This window comes from Electrona antarctica (genome assembly GCF_951216825.1).
Source record: "Electrona antarctica genome assembly, chromosome: 2".
NCBI lineage: Eukaryota > Metazoa > Chordata > Actinopteri > Myctophiformes > Myctophidae > Electrona > Electrona antarctica.
In genome coordinates, this window is record NC_136807.1 from 11,707,910 (window position 1) to 11,731,439 (window position 23,530).

General features: G+C 43.3%; 1 protein-coding gene across 1 annotated transcript; it reads right to left on the reverse strand.

Annotated features, from left to right (window-relative positions):
* Positions 1-1,970: 1,970 nt before the first annotated feature.
* Positions 1,971-22,725, reverse strand: myt1a (myelin transcription factor 1a; the record flags this gene model as incomplete). Its single annotated transcript, XM_079513703.1, has 24 exons — positions 1,971-2,262; positions 2,915-3,058; positions 3,882-3,985; positions 4,464-4,555; positions 5,428-5,649; positions 5,938-6,021; positions 7,087-7,149; positions 8,248-8,316; positions 8,685-8,747; positions 9,062-9,216; positions 10,293-10,517; positions 11,124-11,335; positions 11,890-12,107; positions 12,866-12,985; positions 13,674-13,764; positions 14,209-14,328; positions 14,824-15,613; positions 15,716-16,143; positions 16,656-16,885; positions 17,808-17,876; positions 17,989-18,031; positions 18,255-18,309; positions 18,956-19,044; positions 22,701-22,725. 24 exons carry the CDS (start codon positions 22,723-22,725, stop codon positions 2,119-2,121), a joined length of 3,855 nt encoding a protein of 1,284 aa, XP_079369829.1. The 3' UTR covers positions 1,971-2,118.
* Positions 22,726-23,530: the final 805 nt, after the last annotated feature.

Consider the following 23,530-nt stretch of genomic DNA (forward strand, 5'->3'; position numbering starts at 1 on the left):
AAAAATCAAGACTTTTTATAAAAGAAAATATATATTTGACAACTACCGGTATTCACTTCATATAGACAAAAGACAACATAGATAGAGCTTAATGTACATTTATAGAGACTGATTGCTCCATAAGTGCAGAAAACTGATGTTTAATTTAGGCCTATGCTTTATTTGCACTGAAGGCAACAGTTGGTTATATGAGGATTTAATTCAAAATGCTGCCAGGAAGTCAGTGCAGTGGTCTACAGCAGGGGTAGATCGGCTGAAAATAGCCGATCTACAAGCCCACAACGCATCGCAGGGCGACGCATTGTGAGCTTGTAGATCAGCTATTTTCAGCATGCAACCAAGTGTAAAACGACTTGTCGTTTACTTATACTGGATCTCTTGTCCACTAGTCCCTCCCTAACATTTTAGTCATAGTCATAGTTTTAAGTCATCATAGCTTATAGTTTTCATTTCGTTTCCATTTAGTTTTCATCAGTGAAAAAAGTCATAGTTTTAGTCGACGAAATCAAACACTGCAGAGAACTGGATTACCGTACAAGGTCACTATGGGTTTTCCTTTATTTCAAGAGCAACTTAAAGACTAAACCATACACAGCCATCAGTAACACATAGACAATACAAAATAAATATACACCATCACTTTGTTCTTCATCACCAAATAAATATTAAATATATACAGCATAAAATTATTCCCAGTTCATCGCAGACATCTCAAAATAGATTGTGAAAATAAAAAATAAATAAATCATATAAACAAAAGGGGGAAAATAGGAAAAAAATAAATAAAAGAACAAATCTTTAGAAAATTATCAAAAATTGTCAGTTACAAAATATTTGCACGTAAAAAGATCCTCATATTTCAAATAAATAATAAGATATATAAAACAATTTATAGTTGATATCTTAAAATATTTCCTCTTTATTCAACAGCACAGAGGAAACAAATCCCTTCTCCTGTTTCGCTGTTTAAAAACCTCTTAAGTAGCATCTTGTTTGTAAATAATAATAAGAAAGGTCAATAAATAGATCATGATAAATAAATAGGCAAAAAAAAAAACGAAAAAAGAAAACATTACAACAGACAATGAATAAATAACATATTAAATAACGAACATTTTTGTTTTTTTCCCCAAATGGCTCAAATAGTTACACATCAATATTAAGAATGTTCCTACAAACTAGTTCTGGAAGTGCAACACCACTATGCTCATATAGACTAAAGACATTACTGGATGGAGATGGAATACTTTCACTAGCTACGTTTCCGGTCAGCTCGGGCTATACGAGTCGTCGAGTCATTTATACTGCATTCTAAGATTGTTTTGTACCCATTATATCAACGGCCTAATTTATACTTCGATAGCCAGTTATGTACGTTACGGTGGTGGGAGACACCTTCGTGCAGCGAAGTACAAAATAGGCTTTGGGCGGCGCGTTGCTCTGCGTACCTGTTAGACAGACAGCCGCGCTCACCTCAACACAGTTATCGCCCCGGCGTGCTTTGCCTTGTGCATTGCCAAGTTAAAATATTATTCACCCATACTGTATACTCACACCTGTTCACAGTCATATCATCATCATCATCATCATCAAAGCAACATGCAAAGAGGGAACAACGGTGAGGGAAAAAAACGAGACAATGATTTTGTTCCCGAAATAATAATAATAATCATGTATTCAAAGCGCTGGGGTGGGGGGGGGGGAGTTGGGGGGGGGGGGGGGGGGGTGGTGGGGCGGTGGGTTGAAGAAAAAGGATGAATATAGGGTGTTATTGAGTTATTGAGTGGGCATTTCTCTCCACGGCCTCTCTCTCTCGTCTCTTCTTTTTCCTCTTCTCCTGAATGCTGTTCTCTCCGTTCCCTTCCTATACTGCTGTAGAACAGTGATTCTCACCTTTATCATTTCAAGGTTTCCCCAGATTGACGCAATTCTTTTTTTTTTTTTTTATATCTGGGACAGCAATTGAATCTACACTGTAATATCATCAGTGACAATTATTTAACTCTTGAGTGTGTACAAATGGAGTTTGTACGCTCTCTTAATTACAGACCCATATAAAGCGTCCATTTGGTTCCTAACGATCGATCATTTAGCTGAGAACCACTGCTGTACACTCACTCACACCTCGATGCCTTTGACGGCCTGGTTGATTGACTCCAGCAGAGCGCGGTTCTCTGGGTTCTGATAGCAGTCTTTATTGGTGAACATGTGGGTCAGTGTGTCCACGTAACTGTCAAAGTTCTGCTCCGACATGGGCTCCTGCTGAGAAGAAGATGAGGAGCACTTTTAAAAATAAATAAAAACCATTACTGTCTACTACTAATGAGACTTGCGGAGTTAGTTCAGTCAGACATAATCGAGGGGGTTCATGCCATGCTCAAGGCGCATACTATACTCAAGGGTGTTAACATGCTGCATTACTATGTGGGTGTACAAGTGTGTGCAAGTCCCTCACGTCATTCGCCGATGCGGCAGTCAGCTGACCAATTGGGCGGGCTACTTAAGCTCACCAGTATGCATGCTCTTCCTGCCTTCCTCTGCATATGGTCCCTGGTTGTATGTGATGTTTTTTCCCACCACCACCCCAGCACCACCGGTGGGCTCTGCTATTTATGTTCCCCATGGGGGGTTATTGTATATCTATCTCCCTGCTCTTAATGTTTATGTTGTTGCTTAATCTTGCCGAGCAGGGAGAAATCAAGCAGAGCCGAACGCCAAGTCAAATATCATATGCACACTCATTACTCATTCTGTAATAAATATTGGTAAATCTATTCGTGAGTTGTCTGACTGAACTGTTATTACTACTATTATGCGTGTGTGTGTGTGTGTGTGTGTGTGTGTGTGCGTGTGTGTGCGTGCGTGCGTGCGTGCGTGCGTGCGTGCGTGCGTGCGTGCGTGCGTTGTAACTCACCATGGAGGGGAGACGGATGTTGGCCAAACTGCGGATCAGAGCCTGGCTCAAACCAGACAGTTCCACGAACAAGGCCTCATTCCTCTCCTCAATATGCTTGTTCTCCTCCTCCATGCTCTTCAGATTCTTCTCCATGGATGAGATCTGGAGCATAGACACACACACACACACACATACACACACACCAGTCAGTAAGCAGCCAGCCATGTTAATATGTGACAAAGAGGTAGGAGCGCACACCAATGTGCTGACCACGGGAGACAGAGATATGTCTCCCGTGTCCAAATATGTGGCAATAAATCAGTGAGGAAAAAAGAAAATAATTCACTTTTGCTAATGATGAGACATGAGACAGAGATTTATTTTTTTATATAGATGCAGGAACTACTTGGTTAACATCTTGTGTTTAAAAATAAAAATGCTCCATTTTCCTTGAGAATCTGTAAAATTCAACTAAGTGGGACCAGTGTTCATTTAATTCTGAAAGTGTTTATGTCCATTTGGACCAGTACGTATGTTTCTTTCTGAATTAAATGAACACAGTGTTTGTAAACTCTGTAACAGCATGTTAACAAGAGTGATGGCGTGACTTCAGTTGTCACAAGTGGTAACGTTTCGAGCCGAAGCTCTTCCTCAAACCTTAACACAATGTGTAGACAATACTCTTTTATATGCAGTGTGACACACTACACCTGTGGCCCATCCACCATCAGTCCCCAATCAATGTCACTGTCAGGTGACAGTGACAATAGTAGTTCACACATGTCTCAGTGTATATCCATCATTCAATACATCAATACAAACACATTCCTGTTTTCCCCAGACTGTACAGACATTGTACATACACAAAAGGACTCAGGCCATAAAGGCCATCATAATGCTACCTAAAAGAGGCGCCTCCTGTCTACTATAAAGGTAAGTAAAACCAGGGACAAAAAGGAGAGATTACTTAGATGGAGAGACTCACCTGGGTGTGCAGGTTCATCATGTCCGACTCCATCTCGTTGTTAGACTCACTGAGGTCGTTGATCTCCTTGTTGAGCTGCTGGATGTCCTCGTCGTTGTCCAGAACTGAACAAGAACCGTTAACACGTTAGAGAACAGACATTACTGGCAGTCACCAACCAACACTCCCTCGTGACTAAAAAGGTCTCACACTGAGTCAAGAGTGCAATTATTTATTTAACCTCCGATTACAAATGATTAAGAATGTCGTGACTCGTAACCAGCATGTTCTGATTTCCATCAACACTAGGGATGTGCCAAAATATCGATATTAATTGCAATATATTGCAATACCACACCTTGTATGTGCTTGTATCAGTGGCGTGCACACATACTGTAGACACTAGGTGGTGCTATAGAGCCGATTTACTCCGATATTATCGTTATCGAGGGCCACATATCAATCGTGAGCTACCCGTATTGTCCCACCCCTAATCAACACTAGCCTGGATAATGGTTTGTTTTTCATATCTATCCGGTGACCTCCTATCCTATCATATTGATTTGAGTGGACACACAGAGGACGTCTGTTTCAATCTCTTACCATCACTAGCCCGGAACTTCGCTGTGAGGTATTCGTCTCCGGGGAGCTTGACTCTCTTCTTGTTGGCTGTCGTTCTTGGACAACCCGAAAGACTGGTGGAGAAAGAAGGAGAGAACATGATGTATCAGACCCACATTCAAACAATATTATTGCGTTTTTGTGTGTGTGTGTGTGTGTGTGTGTGTGTGTGTGTGTGTGTGTGTGTGTGTGTGTGTGTGTGTGTGTGTGTGTGTGTACATTGGTAAATGCTAAACATAATTTGTCGCTGTCGGGAGGAAACCACCACGCTGGGCAAGACCTACGCTGTATAGACACTATCATTTATTTGGGGCGGAAGTTGCGGGATTTTGGCGGAAGTACCGCTCAAATGACGTTGATGCTTTACAAATCAGTTTACTTTCTCCGTGTATGTTGTGATTGGAAAAATATCGTATCCGGGGGAAATACATCTGACGGATGTTCCGGTCAGACACTTCCGCCGATAGCGTCTCTGCCTTAGGTTGTGACCACCAGGCTTTTCTCTTCGCAGAGGAGTAAGCCAATGCTAGTCATCAATGCTATTGAACACCCTTTACGTCTGTGTGTTGGTTAATCAAACATTGAACCAATGAAAAGTATTAAAAAGCACTACAGAAAAAACCTATTAACGGTTGATCAGGCAGTATTGCATTGTTTTAAAATAAGGTTTTCTTCATTTCCTGAAATATTTATATTTTTTATTTCCTGAAAAATGAACATTTTGGAGTTAGGTGGGTTCTCCCCGACAGCAGAGATATGCTAAACTGAATGTGCAAAATGAATAACTATCATCATCTCACGAGTTACTGCATGGTAAAATCCTCAGTGTTAACCATTTTTAACACTGAGGATTCTATTGTGTACACCTTGACACTGACCGGTATGCCACATCCTCACGTTTGAATTATAGGCTATAGTTCCATTATTGCTGGGCTGAGAGTGGTACCTGCGGTGTGTGAGGAAGCTTCCGTTGGCGTGACCGGAGCCGTCGCAGCCCATCGTGGGGCAGGTCGGCCCCTCCGTCTTGAAGGCTTTCCAGGAGAAAGGCGTGCCGTTCAGAAGGCCCTCCTTCTGCCTGCGGGCAGCCAGGGGACAGCCGTAGGCACTGCGGTGGGTGGCGTACTTCCCGCTGATGTGGCCCAGGCTGTCGCAGCCTGGCACTGGACACCTGGCGAAGGCACACAAAGAAAGAGTGAGGCTGTTAAAACAAGCGAATTGCAAATCATCTTCGTAATAGAAACATAGACAAGCAGCAGGGTATAGCAGAAATGTGAATGTGTGTGTGTGTGTGTGTGTGTGTGTGTGTGTGTGTGTGTGTGTGTGTGTGTGTGTGTGTGTGTGTGTGTGTGTGTGTGTGTGTGTGTGTGTGTGTGTGTGTGTGTGTGTGCGCACGTGCGCGCGTGCATGTGTGTACTTGTGTCCTTTGAACCATAAATGTACATACAAGAGTGCTGACCTCAGCAGTTCAGAGTCTTCTTTGTCATCCTTGCAGGGAGTGAATTTGATCCCTCCCTTTTTGGCCCGCGGACATCCAGAAAGACTGCCATGGGGAAAATCAAAGCAATGTTGGTGACGACTAGACCGAGCTCTTAGCGAGTACTTAACTTTGACTGCCACCTGGTGCACAAAACTCCTGGTGCTGGGGGTGATGACGGTGTTGCCTAGCAACCGGTACAGGACTACTGGTTGGTTCTAATTTGGGTCTAATTTCGGGTCTAATTTGAAATACGGGATATCGCATATTCGGCAGTTAAAGAATGAACAAATGGTAGCCTGGTTAATGTTCTAAAAATAACATCAGAAAATGTAATGCAACAGAAAACCACTGTCAATATTAAATATACGAGTACATTGTTAGCACTTGACATGACTTGGTAAAATCCTTTTTATCCATTTGTAACATGTGCAAGAGTGTGGAAGTGTGATTATACATTTGTACTCAATTGACACTGATATTTTTACTGTGTATTCGTTTGATCTTAAAGGGTATGTAGAGAACATATTCATGAAAACGATTAATAAAAACAACATTGCATCCACAGTATTTGAAACATTTTAAAACGTTTCCCCACGAGTATTTTTAGATGAATGTGACAGGTGACAGTGTGGCAGGCAGTGTTGACCAGCTGGAATGTTTGTGTTAGTCTAGTTTTAGTTGACTAAATATCATAAGATTTTAGTCAACAAAATCTACAGTTGATTTAGTCGACTAAAATGTATTTGATGCCGTCGTAGTGACAGATTTCTACACTTGCTGAAAATAGCCGATCTACAAGCGGACGTCGCGCTGCGACGCGTTGTGAGCTTGTAGATCTGCTATTTTCAGCATGCAGCCAAGTGTAAAATGACTTATACTGGATCTCTTCTCCACTAGTCCCTTCCTAACATTTTAGTCTAGTTTGTATTTCTTGACGAAATTGTCAGTATATTTAGTCTCAGTTTTAGTCATCATAGCTTTGTTTTAATTTAGTTTCCATTTAGTTTTCTGCAGGGAAAAAAGGTAGTCGACAAACATCTTTCGTCATGTTATTAGTCGACGAAATCTACAGTGCCTTGTGGTGTGACTGTGGTGTGACTGTGGTGTGACGTGCGTGTGCGTGCGTACCTTCTGTGGGAGGCGTAGTTCCCAGTGATGTGACCTGAACCATCACAGCTTGGAGTCGGACACCTAGGACAACAATCCGAAAAACAAACCTAATAAGTACATGATATATGATGAAGTAGGTAGTAAAAAATATACTTTAGAAATGTAAGTATTAATTTGTTTCTAACTTAAAGTAGTACATTTACTTTTTGTTTGTTTGTTTGGAACAGAATAGAAGGGTTCTATAACCCACCAATTCATACACTAATTAATACAAACGGTCCATTGTACTGAAGACGTTTCCCAAACGTTTCCCAAACTGTGGGTTTCCCATTTGTGGGTAACGGACACAATTTTATGGGTCCCTTATTTATTTTTTTGGTTTCCTATATATTTGGTTTTAAATTGTTATTATTTCAAAACAATTTAAAAAAACATTATTTTGCGTCTAGGCCTGAAACGTTTGGGAACCACTGTTTTAGAGAACGTCTACAGTCCACAGACAACCATAACCCATGTCTATGTGACTATGTCCCATTTAGACCCCTTTTTTTTTTTTTTTTTTTTATTTTTATCCCACGATTTGTAACCCATTTTTCACCCCTGTGTCAATTATCTAATGTGATCCTGGGCTCTACACACCCTCCGCCAACCTAGTCCCCATATATGGGGGACATGGGGAGAGCAACGGACTTGAACTCATGCTTCCTTCATGCCTGAGTGTCCAAGTTGCTCCTTTACACCTGACAGGGGGGAGTTTCCCTGGTTGGACGTAGCGGGTGGAAGGAACACGTTATTCCAACCAGTTCCTTTCCCCTCCATCAGGCGCCCCGGCTGGCCAGGGGGAGGCAGTTTAGAGACCAGGATTACTGCATGTTTTTTGTGAGGGTACCTACCCTAGGGGACACGGGGAGAACATGCAAACTCCACACAGAAAGGCCCTTTCGTAGACCCCTTTTAAACAGTGATTGCATTGATATTTTGTTCACTGTGCATTGCAAAAAGTAGGGATGGGGATGGGGAGAAAAAAGATAAATCAAAGCCATTTTGGAATCCCAACATAGGGCAAATAAAGGGAAATAAAAGGGACGCACACACACAGAAAAGCTGTAGCTAATCTTCCCAGCAGGGGGCAGTGACAGTATACTGTAGGTAGGGGAAATAGGAGGTGAAAACACATACTTAAGTTCAGCAGTGTGGGCAGCCATGAGAGTCCGAAGTGATTTGTCAGCGAGAGGACAGCCAGACAGGCTACACGATATCGAAAAGAAGAGCAGGTTGAAAAGAGGAGAATTGAGGAGAGAGAGAGAGAAAAGAAGGTGGCAGATACAGAGAAAGAAGGAAAGATTAAGAATAAAGAAAGGCCAGCAAATTTGATCTAAATCATGAATATTAGATGAGATTAGAATATTACTATTAATCCGAGATTAATAGTAAATACAGTGAGAGACAAGGGAGTGCATGGATTCAATTATGTTTGTGTTCAGATTTGCATAACAGTTGCCATGCAAACAAAGAAAAGCACACAAGAACGACGAATGGCAGTTGGGCTACAGTTCAGAGGTATAGATCGACATTGTTTCAGTTCCAGTTCCAGTCCAGCTTTTCATATAAAATACCTGCGATGGGATGCATAGTTCCCTGTGATGTGTCCGCTGCCATCACAGCCGGGTGTGGGACATCTGGAAAAAATACATTTTCGTACATTAACGTACATCCCCAGTCATTCAGCAGGCCCACAATCCAAAAATATGAGCACCCCTTAGCGCCAACGCATTGACACTAAGGGGTTTTATTGACTTTAACATGCCGTAACAACGTAATTTTTGTCTGTACAACTTTGATTCACCGATGAACACAAAATGAGGTAAAAACTAAATATAAGCTAATTTGCACGTGAAATCCAAATTATTTCTCAGCTGTATTGCAAATCATTTGCAAGGCAAACTTCGACATCAGGTGTATGATCCCAGCCATGCAAGAAGTTGTGACTTACATGAGAACCTCTTTCTTGAGGTCTTTTGGGCTGAACTTGACCTTGAAGCTGCTGGTCGTCACCTCACCGGGGTACTTCCTGTCCTCCAGGTTGTCCTGAGCTGGATACTCGTCTTCCGCGTCGGAGGACGTGTAGGAGGGGACTGTATACTCCATCTGGGGCACCAAAGAAGCACACTTATTGTTATGGAGGGGACTGTATACTCCATCTGGGGCACCAAAGAAGCAGGCTTATTGTTATGGAGGGGACTGTATACTCCATCTGGGGCACCAAAGAAGCACACTTATGGTTATAGAGGGGACTGTATACTCCATCTGGGGCACCAAAGAAGCACACTTATTGTTATGGAGGGGACTGTATACTCCATCTGGGGCACCAAAGAAGCACACTTATTGTTATGGAGGGGACTGTATACTCCATCTGGGGCACCAAAGAAGCACACTTATTGTTATGGAGGGGACTGTATACTCTATGTATAAATGTGTTGGAATCAACTTCAAGTACCAAAAGTAGAAAGTACTCACTATCCATAGTGTACCGTTTCAAGTTTAAAATGTATACAAATCTTTTGGAAATAGCAGATCTACAAGCTCACAATGCATCGTGGTGCAGTGCATAGTGAGCTTGTAGATCGTCTATTTTTGATTAATGAGTATAGTATTAAAATGTTATTGTCTTTTTTTATGACCAATGTATTTGTTTTGTATTCCAATTCAAATATAACAAAAATAGGTGATCTATACAAGCTCAAAACGCGTTGCAGAGCGACACGTTTTGAGCTTGTAGATTGGCTGTTTTTGCTAAGACAGTAACAAGGTGGCCCTCTGGAGTGAGTGTGGAAATACAGTGGCCCTCTGGAGTGAGTGTGGAAATATAGTGGCCCTCTGGAGTGAGTGTGGAAATACAGTGGCCCTCTGGAGTGAGTGTGGAAATACAGTGGCCCTCTGGAGTGAGTGTGGAAATACAGTGGCCCTCTGGAGTGAGTGTAGAAATACAGTGGACCTCTGGAGTGAGTGTAGAAATACAGTGGCCCTCTGGAGTGAGTGTAGAAATACAGTGGCCCTCTGGAGTGAGTGTGGAAATACAGTGGCCTTCTGGAGTGAGTGTGGAAATACAGTGGCCCTCTGGAGTGAGTGTGGAAATACAGTGGCCCTCTCCATGGTCAAAGTCTCCCACACAACTGACGTAGTGCATAGAAAAGCGCCATAAATATGCAAATCATTATGTTTACCTCATCCTGTTCCTCCTCCTTGGCTCCGCCGGGCTTGGTGAAGTCCAGAGGCTCCTCCCACTCCACCGGGGCGTGGCCCTGAAAGGACGTGCCTCCGACTGCGTGCTGGGAGGAGGTGGAGGAGGATGACGAAGGCTCCGGAGACTGCATGTCCTCCGGCTTGGTCCTCTTCATGCTCAGGTCCAAGGTTCCGTTCTCGTCCACCTCGATGTCCGACGATTCCGGCTGCTGCAATCAACACAGTAGTTTCATGTGTGAGTGTAAAAGGTCTTACCATAAAGTCACACCGTGAAGGGATAATAGTGCAGGCATTTTGTGGCAAGAAAAGGGGATAAACCTAAAACAAATTGCAACAGAAACTCTTTGAACTGTTTTTTGTTTTGTGATGACTGCTATGGTCGTTTTTAGCCCAAGGAGTGTTTTTCGCACAAAACAAATGCTTGCAATGGATCCAGAATCATGAAATCCCCCTAGTTTGACATATTACATGCTACTTAAAGCAGAATGAAATTTTGAAAATGTTGCCTTATATAGGTTGTTAATGGTACCATCATCTATTTTTATTTTAGCATTTTTCAATATGTTCCACCACTGGGATTTCTTAGGACTTTTGATATGATCTTACTAACATATTTATGAAACAAAAACAGTTGAAACCGTTTCTGTTACATTTTGTTCGGGGGAATTTCTCAAAATGCCTGCACTATAACTTTAAATGCATCAAATAAACTCTGCATTGGCACTTAAAGCTATAGTATAAGCTACAGTAGCTGGCTGTACTACTGCTATGCTACTGGCTAGGTAAAGCAAAGCCAGGGCTAGAGGTCTTACCGTCGCGCTGGGTTCTCTCTCCTTGGTGCTGAGGTTCTCGGGTCTTTCCCAGCAGCGTGTGGACAGGTTGAGGATGGCGGTGGCGGCCATGTGAGCCGCCTCGGCGTCGTGGCTGTAGTCGTAGCCGCTAGAAGATGAGGTGGACGAGCTGCTTTTTGCGTAACCCCCAGACAGACTGTGGCTGGGGGACGGGGCCTTTGGGAATGGTTTGGCTAGAGGGGTCAACGGCAGTGAGAGAGAGAGCAGAGGGGGGGAGACTTTCGTCAGATTATGCTTCGCGAAAGAATGCTTTAACTTGAAATATTATTGTTATCATATCAGAGCATCTGCTAAATTGTTAGCACGTAATTACAGTGCTACACTTCCTTTAGTGGCACATTGGATGAATGGGTCCTTTTAAATGATGCCATCATCATTAAATTATGACCAATGTGCCATGATTTGAATGATAATGGCATAATTTAAAAGGACACATTCATCCAATGTGCCACTAAAGGAAGTGTAGCACTGTAATTACGTGCTAACAATTTAGCAGACGCTCTTAATCCAGAGCGATTTACAGTAAACAAGAACACCACATAGTAATACATCAAATGCATAAAATATAGTCATCAAGAATCATAAGTATAAGCTAAGAACCTAATATCTGTCTAACAGTAAAATATCAGTACTATTAAACTATGCTAACGACTACTGCTAACAGTAAAATCCTTCAAATGACAAATGAACTGTGCATCTGGGAGATCACTGTAAGGCAGACTCTTACATTTGAAGGCTTTGGGCGAGGTTTCACTGGTGCTGGGTGTCTTCGGAACAAGCATGCGCTTACCAAACACCTGGACGTCAAAGCTTGCATAGTCAAAGGAGACCTTGGAGTACTTCTCCAGTTCCTTGGCCAGGTTGGCACGTGGTGTGGCTGGCACCATGTTGGGCCCGTAGCTGCCATACTGGGGAATCTCCAACTGCTTCACAAAACACATTGGCCTGGAAAGAGAAAGAAAGATGTTCTGTATAGAGCACCGAAGTCTGACGTACTTTACGAATCCTATACCTGGGTCCCGCTTTTTTTCTTCCCCATTCAGAATTCCCATAGACTTGTTTAATATCGTGTCAAATAAGAAATGTCTTCCAAAAATATACAAATGAGCATGGCGGTTTGACTCATATGCATATGAAGCATCAACTGACTGCAAAAAAATGCTAATGTTACTGCCGCCGAATTAGTTACATTTTGACCAGAAACAGACTGTATCATATGAGTGACTATCGTAAACGATACAGAGCCAAGCCCCTGACAATATCACCGGGACAATTTTTGGACAACAATTCTTATATGAGACGATTTTAAGATGACCCAAATAGACAAATTACTTCCGTCAATCAGGGGATGAATGAGTGACTTCGGCACTCTATTCGGCACTCTATTCTTCCTGCTAGTGGAAACTGGAACTGAATTGAATTGAATGTAAGAGGGAGGGAATTCACGTTTTCACATTAAAAATAGAAAAGGATTTTAAAAAGAGTGTTTTCTCTTCAGTACCTGCCTCAAAGACATTAAATAAGGCACTCAGGCTAGTTATCCGTGAAAAAGGATGTGTGGTGTGTAGAGGACTAAACTCCAAGACCTCTAAGCATTCCTAGACATTGAAATAACATTTGACACAGAGTCAAAATGAGCCAAATGTTCACTTTTATCATTATAAAATTGTAGATATTATTAATAATAATAATAAGTGTCTTACCTGAGCACTCGGTCAGAGTTGCCAGTAGAGGGTTCGCTGGCTGATGATTGAGGGAGAACCTGCTTGTTGTCGTAGGTCTTGTTCAGTTTGGCTGCTGCTGCAATGGGACAGCCTGACAGACTGACAGGACACCAGAGACATAAATATATGCATGATGCATGGCATCTTCAATTAACAAATGAAACACCAACTCTTGAAACCCAACATATATGCCTCATCCCCTGCTAGTATGTGTTTCATAGTTCTTTGATTGGTGGCATGTGTGTGTGTGTGTGTGTGTGTGTGTGTGTGTGTGTGTGTGTGTGCGTGCGTGCGTGCGTGCGTGCGTGCGTGCGTGCGTGCGTGCGTGCGTGCGTGCGTGCGTGCGTGCCTGCCTGCCTGCCTGCCTGCCTGCCTGCCTGGCTACCAATGAAGAATAGCCCTGTCTGAAGGCTAATAACTCCTTTGGCCAAGAAGTGGGGTGGGTTTAGTATCCCGCGTTGGAGACTCAGTTTTGAATCAAAGTGGGAACAATGAATTCACCATATTCACACACCGGCCATTTTACTATTAAGCTACTGAAATAATGCCACACCGGGTGGCATTTCTTCTCAACCCGTAGGCTAAATATGACGTGAGAGCAAAATGGCCGCTGTGTGAAGATATAGTTAACAACGTCCTTGAATGTGCGTTTCATTCATTTGGTTTTGTTTTCTATATGCATTCAATCAAGACCAATGACCTCATCTTTCTTTTCTTTCTTGTCACTCTGTCACTGATATTATACAGTATATTATACAGACATCCCTTGGGGAATGATATGACTCACCTGCGATGTGTGTTTCGGTTACTGTTGACATGGCCTTGCCCCGTGCAACCGGGAGTAGGACACTTCAACACGTTCTCATGCATGGCCAAGACTAGAGAGAGAAACAGAGAGAGAGACACAGAGAGAGAGAGAGAGAGAGAGAGAGAGAGAGAGAGAGAGGGTGGTGAGATCTTTTGACATCTCTGTTTAGACCTGAGGACGATTCTACAAATGTTTTCTAAATCCTGACAGTTTTCGGAAAAAAAACATGTTTCTTTGTCAGTGGTTCTCAAACATTTTCATGTCAAGGAACCCCAAAGATATAATTGTAATTGGCCACCGACCCTCATCTGAAAATATATCGTTCCAGGGACCCTCCAGAAGCAAAGATTTGAGTTAAAAACGTTCGCTCTGAAAGAATATATATTCAAAGATTTGCGCCACATTTTCAAGATTTTTCAAAAATAGCAGACCTACAAGCTAAAAGGGGTTCCCATCCAGAATGGGTTAAGTTGGTCCATTGGTACTTTGTGAGTCAGGTGCATGTGCTACTCACTCTCAGGTGGGATTCGATCTTTGTGAGGACATCCAGAGAGACTCCGGTGGTGGGGGTACAGTCCAGTCACGTGGCCTGTCCCATCGCAGCATGGTGTCGGGCACTTGATTTCTTTCTTCTCTGGAAAAAGAAGGACATGGCTTTAGACAGCTACCAGTATTATACTACTGTATACTACTGTATACAGGCTACTGTAAGTCACACACTTTGTGACAGGAATGCGCCGTCAATGTTCTTTTCACACAACGGCATGACGAGAACATCATGCCGCCATCATCGCCATGTGAAAATAACATCGTTATTAGCTCTGCTAGTGCAAGTACATTCATTCAGTGTTTCCCCTATATGCATTATTGTGTGGCGGGCCACCACACAATCATGACTAGGACTAGCCACCACAGTATGATCTTAGGTAGGCGGCGGCGAATAGGCCAAAAAAAGGCTGCAAAAGACACGCGTGTGCATGCGTGTAAGCTCCCGCCCCACACTATCAGCTTCTGGCTAGGGGAAACACGGTATTTTATAATAACACTAATAGTATTATTATTGTCTCCGCCAGGCCAAAGGCGTTTTAAATGAATGAATGAATGAATGAATGAATGAATGCAGCCCAACCTTTGCTGTAGTTTCCACTGCGGCGCGACACTGTGACGCCGTCGGCGGTCTTGCCGGGAGTCCTCTCGCTGGGACTGTGGTAGGGCTGGTAGTCGGGCGAGCGGCGCACGTCCTGCGGCTCCCTCACCTCCTCCGCCTTCATGGCGATGGCCTGCTCCAGCAGCCCCAGGTTCCCCCGCGTCATGTCCCAGTCCGCCGAGTCGTCGGTCACCCCGGAGCCTTCCGACACGCAGTCCTGCTCTTCCCCGTCCTCCTCCTCTTCGTCTTCATCGTCCTCCTCCTCCTCGGAGTGGACCTCTATGACCACTGTGGCGGGAGAGGCTTTGTTTGAGTCCCGATCCTCCTCCTCCTCCTCCTCATCCTCCTCCTCCTCTTCTTCAACCACCTCGCCCACTTCCTTTTCCTGCCTCTGTACTTCTCCCAACACCTCCTCCTCCTCCTCCTCTTCCTCCACCTCCTCCTCCTCCTCCTCTTCCTCCTCTTCCTCGGTCATCGGAGTGCTGAGTCTTTCTTCCCTGAGTGACGCCTCGGCTTCGGATCCCTGAGTGGGAGGACTGGAGGTGAGAAGAGTATCAATCTCTTGGTGGGCCTCCTTCTCTTCTTCTTCTTCTTCTTCTTCCTCTTCCCCCTCCTCTTCCTCCTCCTCCTCTTCCTCCTCCTCCTCTTCCTCCTGCTCCGTCCTCCTCTCTCCCTCCAGTGCCTCTTTGGCCGGAAGGCTGTTGTAATCCCCACTCGAGTACTGGTGATCAGAGTTCTCCTGGCTGCTCACGCACTGCACCTCTGCTTCTGCCTTGTCCTCGACCTCACCCTTTTCCTCTGCCTCCTCTATTTCCTCCTCCTCCTCCTCCTCCTCTACCTCCTCCTCCTCCTCTCCCTCCTCCTCCTCCTCTACCTCCTCCTGTGCCACCTCTTTCACGTCCTCTACTTCGGTTTCCTCCGCCACCACAACATTGTCCAGCAGTCCGTCCAGCAACGGTCTGTCCGACGGCGCGTCTGACAGTATGTCCGTTGGTCCCTCCTCGGTGGCCGACTCCTCTTCCTCCGGCTCCATGTCTTTCGCGGTGTCCTCCCTATCCTGGACGTCGGGGAACTGCGGTTCTGTGACCGTCTCCGCCGTTTCCTCTGTCCTCTGGGTCTCCTCCGCCTCCGGTTCTGTGTCCTCTGCAGGGATCTCAGCCCCGGTGGGGTCGGCGGGCTGCAGGGAGGCGTTGCTTTCGGTCTTCGCCACCTCTTCCTGGCTGCTGTGTTCGGTAGCATCCGCGGTGGACTCGTGGGCTGACGATGGTTCAGTGTCTTTTGTCTCCACTGGTGAACAGTCCGCTAAGGATACAGAGTGCAATTAGCTGGTTAGTGACAAACAACGGTGCCACTTCGTCACTCTCACCCATCATACACGACAACAAATGGCATATGAATCGCATGTTTTGTTTTGTAGTTGGAAAACACCTTGTATAACAGACACATTTATTTATGTTGTGAACCCTTACAGCTACTTAGAAGGGCAACTTTGCACCCAAATACTATTTTAATGAAGTTGAGAGGACAGAATAAATTATGTTGGAGTGTATTTTTTTGTTCTAGTTTTCGACGAATGTGACATTATCATACTCAATGTCTGGACTACAATGGACTATACAGCCCATGTTTCCAGTAGTTCTTTTTTTCTTATATTTTTTTTACAATTGTTTTAAATGTTTTTGAAAACATTTGGGAAAATGCTGAAAGATTTTGAACATTTGCCCAAATTATGGATGTCAGTTAAAGTGCTTAATAATCATCGGCGGCTTTGACTTAACCCGAGATGTTATATTATATAGGTGTCCTTCACTCACCTTTCACCGACTCGTCCATGCTTTTCTCGTTGTTCTTTTTCTTCTCCTTCGTGTCCTCTTCCACTTCCTCCTTTTGCTCGGCCTCGCTGCCCCCGTCACTGTCTGCGTTGAAGCCCTCGTCCATGGATAGTTTCAGCGGCTGGGTCCGGCTCCTCTTTGGGGCGGGCTGGTTCTCCTCCGCCTCGGCCTCCTCCAGCTTCCTCTTCTTGACGATAGGACACCCCAGTACACTGAGGAAGGCAAGAAACCAGTGTTGATTTTGACAGCAAATTTTTATTTTAGTTTTAGTCATAGTCTTTTGAAAAGTTCTCATTTAGTTTTAGTCACATTTTAGTCACCCGGAATATTTTAGTGTTAGTCTAGTTTTAGTCGACTAAATCTACAGTTGATTTAGTCGACTAAAATGCATTTTGGCGGGCCTTGATGCTGTCGCAATGACTGATTTGACACTTGCTGAAAATAGCCGATCTACAAGCTCACAACGTTCAGTATGCAACCGAGTGTAAAATGACTTATACTGGATCTCTTGTCCACTAGTTCCTTCCTAACATTTTAGTCTATAGTTTTTATTTGTTGATGAAATTGACAATTTATTTAGTCTTAGTTTTAGTCATCTTAGTTTTCATTTAGTTTCCATTTAGTTTTCATCGGTGAAAAAAAGTAGTCGACGAACATTTTTTGTCAGTATTAAGTCGACAAAATCAACACTGACAGAAACCAAACACACGTTGACTTTCAAGACTTTCTTAACCACGTGAACCCTAGTATGCCTATGCTGGGCATGCCATAATTGATAGGTAAAACATAGGCGAACTGAACATTCAGTGAAAATATGCAAGCATTCCTCAAGAAGAGATTTGAGGACTCATGGGGGACTCCGGTCAACAAAGTATATATAGGGTTTACGTGGTTACAATATAAATACACATTTTCCAATAATGTAATCTTCTGGGATGATGACAACTTTATCATACTTTTTAAAACATTTTCTGACTATAAGATTGCTCTTGTAATGGCGTGTGGTGCTGCGGGAGGATAGCCGTTCTATATGAGATGGTCAGTCTGTGTGCTGTTATGTGTTTGTCCAGAGATAATGGACCGGTCAGACTTTCATCCATCCAGACAGATTAGAAGGGGTGCTGAGAGTCTTACCTTCTGTGGCGTGAGTATCTTCCAATGACGTGACCTTTACCATTGCATCCAGGAGTGGGGCAGCTGTTACTGGACACAAAAAGGGGGATAAGGCAGATGTCAGGGTTTTTGAGCCAATGTTCTTACTGTAATCCATACATGCTTGAGAAATATTGGCAATATGCATATGTTTGTCACTCACCTTAACTCTTGCTTTATGTCTTGCCCCGCCAATTCTAAAGCAGCTGAGGGCAAAAAAGGGGGTCAGAATGTCATTAAAAGCAGAACTAATGATTGCCGTCAATATCAGTTTGCATTGTATCACATAATGTCGCTACATTATGTGATACATACAGTATATATAGGACCACAATGGAAACAAGCCCCCAGGGCTTTTTGTGTCATCCTTTTAGCATAGCTTGTTAGATTGTGTTTTGCCATATACTGTATGTAACGTATTCCAATCACCTCGGGTGCCTTTGGAGCGCGTCCACGTTCGTGTTTCTGCTGCGTCTTGGCTCATCTGCACAACAGAAAACACAAGGCTTAATTACACAAACACCTCTTCATATCTTCCATAGAGTTAATGCACTGTCAAATCTAACTCAATGCAATGTTAATTTAACTCTGAGAGTGTATATAATGGACCCCTAAGGGCCAATTATAGGTTACATTATAGGTTACATGTGTATATATGCTCTCTGTGTTACAAATGAACACTGTATCACAACCAGTGTCTTGAGGTCCAGAGTTGGGTTTTGAAATGTTCTGACATGGATAAACAACTTGAATGAATGGGAGGAATCAATGCCATTTTATTATACTGGGTCCTGACATTGTGGTCACTCTAGAGGAAGGGAGAGAGAGAGAGAGAGAGAGAGAGAGAGAGAGAGAGAGAGAGAGAGAGAGAGAGAGAGAGACAGAGACAGAGACAGAGACAGAGACAGAGACAGAGACAGCGACAGAGACAGAGACAGAGAGAGAGACAGAGACAGAGAGAGAGACAGAGAGAGACAGAGAGAGACAGAGAGAGACAGAGAGAGACAGAGAGACAGAGAGAGACAGAGAGAGACAGAGACAGAGACAGAGAGAGACAGAGAGAGAGACAGAGAGAGACAGAGAGAGACAGAGAGAGACAGAGAGACAGAGAGAGACACACAGACTCTTACTTTGATTCGATGGCTCCTCTTCAACCAGCTGCTGACTGTGTCACCCTTGGTCCACCGCTGGTTCAGCAGCTGACCTCTGAACTCATTTTCTGTTTAATGACAAAAACAGGCACACACATAATTAGCCTTCTAGGCATCAATCAGGGCTACTCATCATTTGCACGCACGCACACACACACACACACACACACACACGTGCACACACACACACAGTCACACACAGCAGTTTGTGTATTAGAAAAGTGTTCACTTGAATTCATATATTAATCTCTACATTCATATAGGCTTCTGGTAAAATTACGTTTGCAGATATTTCGGTGTCACATTTCTGTGCCACCCTATATGCTGTGTGCTTCCAAAAACACAGCTGGACAGTTTATGGTGCATGTTTAAATGTGATATCATGACTAAACCTTAGCTACAAACAAAGAAAATGGCATAGATCCACTTAGAACATGTTGAACTACAGGAAAAGTAGCTTCTACTAGCTGGGATCCAAATAAACAAATAAACAAAGGTGCAGACTTATTTGCAACTATTAGCCTTTCATTTTTACTTAAATACAGGCCTAAACATAATTTCCCACTTGCTTTGTTCCTGACACATATTCATGCAAACAAGTGCAAAATGGTGATGTCAAAACATGCAGTATATTGCTAATAAGGTGCTATATTATGTACGTCACAGCACTGTGGTTTCTGAAGCCCGCATGCACTCCAAATAACGCAATACAACAAATCCTGTGTTCATGTATCAGTGGAATGGAACCAACTGGACCCTTTTGCAGTTCCATTGGACACTCTCAGATATAGTTTTTAGAAAGTGGTGGACTTTATAAAGTACCGTGTAAGAATATTGGTGGCCCTGCATGGTCCAATGAAACAACCCCCCGCTTTCTATCAACATTCCTTTGGAGGCTTATATAGCCTAATAAACCCCGCGTCCACAACTTGAACAGGATTATTTGTGTAAAAGTAGACCGAAAAGCAGACGACGCATGATGTCAGTCTGGTCCGACAATATAAAAGTAAACAGTGCAAAACGCAGCGCAAAATGCAGGCTCGGCTTCGAGGCCTAAAACGCTCTTACAAATAAACAGGACAAGGCCCGTCTCTTTTTCCTAAGCAAGCATATACTATGAACGACTATCCGTCCAATGAGCAGCTAGGACGACGCTAGAATGGACTTCTGATCCCTTTTACATAAGAGCCGCTACTGTATAGTTTAGCCATCAGGCGACCATCATTTAACAATGTAGAGGTATAGTACACATTCATCTATACTCTCTCTATCATGTTATCATTAAATGCTCAGACTGCTTTTGTGAGACTTAGGCTATAAAAAAGAACACCGGCCGTCCATTGTAGAAACCAACACAATGATCGCCGAAAGAAAAGAGGAAAAAAAAAGAAAAAAAGAAAAACACTGCTAAAATCGTTTGACAAACAGACCTCACGAAAATAACGGGGATTGTTTAAAATGCCCCTTTAAGTAATTAAATATATCAAGACGATTAACTGCATGCCTATTATAACAAATCATTTGACTGGGTTATTTTTTAAGTAAGATGGGCCCGATCATATCCGAACTTCTGGCTGAACGTTACACAGGCTTGCACGTAGCCTACCTCCTCCATTGGCCGTTAAAAAAAATAATCCCCGGTAAAGCGATATTCCGGCTCCTTACAGGCGATGCACGGTTCCACGCGTTATAGTCGGATGGTATAAATGTATACCGGCACCTCAAAACACTGAACGCGTCCCCATTTGCCTTTGTCAAAGAGAAATATTACCTTACCTTTCGTTCCACCGACTATTGTTCACCCCTCCCCCACCGATGTGACATCACCAGAACAAACCAACCTCACCATATTGAGGGGCAGGGCTCTCTTGTCATCTTTTGACAGTAGTTATAATTCCTACTATTTTTCCAGCCGTCGTGCCACTATAAAGATCGGTCCCAAACGTGACAGCATGAAGCGGACATTGTTCGGTTTCAGCACCAGGGACAGTGTCCGGGGCCGGTGCGACAGGACTTTCAGGACCACGGACAGTGCCCCGGCTCTACTGCGCTCCTGCCGGTCAACACTGGTCCATAATCACACAACACACTTCACTAAAGAAATGTATTATTGTGAATACAAATTAATATAATGCAACATTCACCTCATACAGTTGCTGCAGTGCGGGCTGTGGACAATGGCAAATGGACATTAATCACTTGAACTCCATCTAGCGTCCATATTCTGGAGCGAACATTAGCCTAAAATAGCCGATCTATAATGTTTAAGTGGTTAACTTATCATTAGCCAATTGTGCATAATGTTATAAACAATGTTAATTTTCTTCAAAAAATAATGAGGACTCATACAATGGTTTACAGTGTCAGTGCCAATTCAACACGGAATCAATAAAACAAATGACTGCCAATGCATTCTCTATATGGCTTTACTGCACAATATGCCTATTTGTCAATAACCACAGAGGTTCGGCTACTAATTAATATATAAAATAATATGCGGGCCTATTTGAATTAGTTTGAATCGAGTTCTAATTATATCCATCCATGACCAGCCCTATATTTGGTCCAATTTGGAAGCAAGTTATAGCCCAGTAAAATGTGCTGTGCCCATTGCATTTGTAAACTAATATGTTTGACCATATTATTGGTGTAATATTGAGTCCATATAGATCATAGATTAGGCACATAGGCTGCAACAGCAAAAGTATAGCCTATACGTAAATTGTGTGAGATAAAACTTAAAAAGGGCAGCGGGTCGCTTTGCATATTTAAAGAGCCCTTATACACTTGGCCGGCGACCAGCTGGAGCTCCTGGTTTTCATCCCGGTGCAGATGGATGTGGTCTGATGCGCCCGGCTGTATAAATATTACATAGGCTGCTAGAAGGAAGGGAAGGCACTCAGCTCAGGTCTGCATGCACACAAACAGATGGAGCCGTCTGACAGACACCCCACACCCTCCTCCCTCCCTCCCTCCCTCCCTTCCTCTTGGCACAAAACTTTTTAATATTCCCTGAACCCCGGCCTGACGTCCACCCACTGCAGCGCTAAGAGCCGCACTAATCCCTATGGACACAAAACTTTCCTTTGTCTGTTAAAAAACAAACTGTCTGGGCCTGGCTATATACAACAAGCAAAGTTTTTTAAACGAATCAGGCTCGCGACTTTTGCAGTTGGTCTTTTAATCAGAATTTAGATTTCACTTTTTTTGCATTAAACTTTTTGAAAGTCGTAAAAAAAAATTAGGCAAACCAATAACATTAACGTACAGACTTTTATAGCTTTAAAATATTTTGCCTCGTAGTTCAGTATAAAGTTGATATTTTGATTGATTTATTGATTTATTAACAGTTTGCAGAATTACAGTAGGCCTATATTTCAAGTAGCTACAACTAAATACAAAAACTGTTAACTGTGAGTGGACGACACCATAAAGCATTACACTTGTTTGCCCACCATTTTCAATTCATCAAAGATTTACGTTTCAACGTCACGTACGTGGATGTATACAAATCGCTTCAAAATAGGCCGACAATTAAGTGTGTTTCAAACAAAATCTTGTTGAAATGAAATGAAATCTAAACGCTAAACCACATACAACAACAGGCTACCGGCACTGCCAGATGCTCTTTCTGATAACAGCTGTCCCCCGAATTCAGTTAATACTACTAGTGACCGGCGACAAAGAAGAGGAATGAAAAAAGCAAAATGAAAATAACACTTACCCAAGAAAGTTTTACAGAGCTTCATGTTTGCGGCGGGTGGGTTTTCTCTCTCAGCACACTGTAAGAGGCTACACACACCGCTTCTAAATTCTAATCTAAAACTGTAGCAACTTTGAGAAACTTTTGAAGGAAACTTCTCACTGGGCAGAGGGAGGGGGGGTGAGGGGGTGTGCGGGGAACAGCTGCTGTGGCGGTCAACCAATCAGATGCCGTCGCTTTTGTTCCTGGCTTCGAAGGCAGCCAATGGGGGCGGCGTACGCTGTCAGCTTTCCAAAACAATGGCCATTGAAAATGAGCACAAAGAAGTCGCGGTGGCGGTGTGTGTGCCCCCCCCCCCCCCCCCCCCAGCAGCACGTCACACAAGTCCAACTTTTCGCCCGGTGTCTTTATAGTTTCTAGATTAATCTAGGTTGTTTCACCGTGCTTCAAATTGGACATAATACAGCATTATCTGACTCGTGTGACTCGTGTCTCTCTCTCACACACATGCAGTCAGCTCATGCCTCATTCACACCCCACATATCAGTAACAACTATAGGCTATATATGAGTTTAATATGAAAATAAGTCATATTTTGTAGTAGCCTATTTTTTTTGTTTGGGGTGGTTCATTCATTGTAAAGAAGAAGACAGCTGGTTCTATATGCGGCTTATCTCTTCTCTGCACATTCAACGATCCTAAACAAAACATATTTTTGCTTGTGTGAGGTGAGGTGTTGCAATTTGTTGAGTCTGTCTGTCTAACAGAACAGACAACTGAAATGCTTTGTGGGGTTTTTCTTGTCTGCCTGAGTCCATCTTCCCTGGTTTCAGAGTGCTACTTACAAAGTT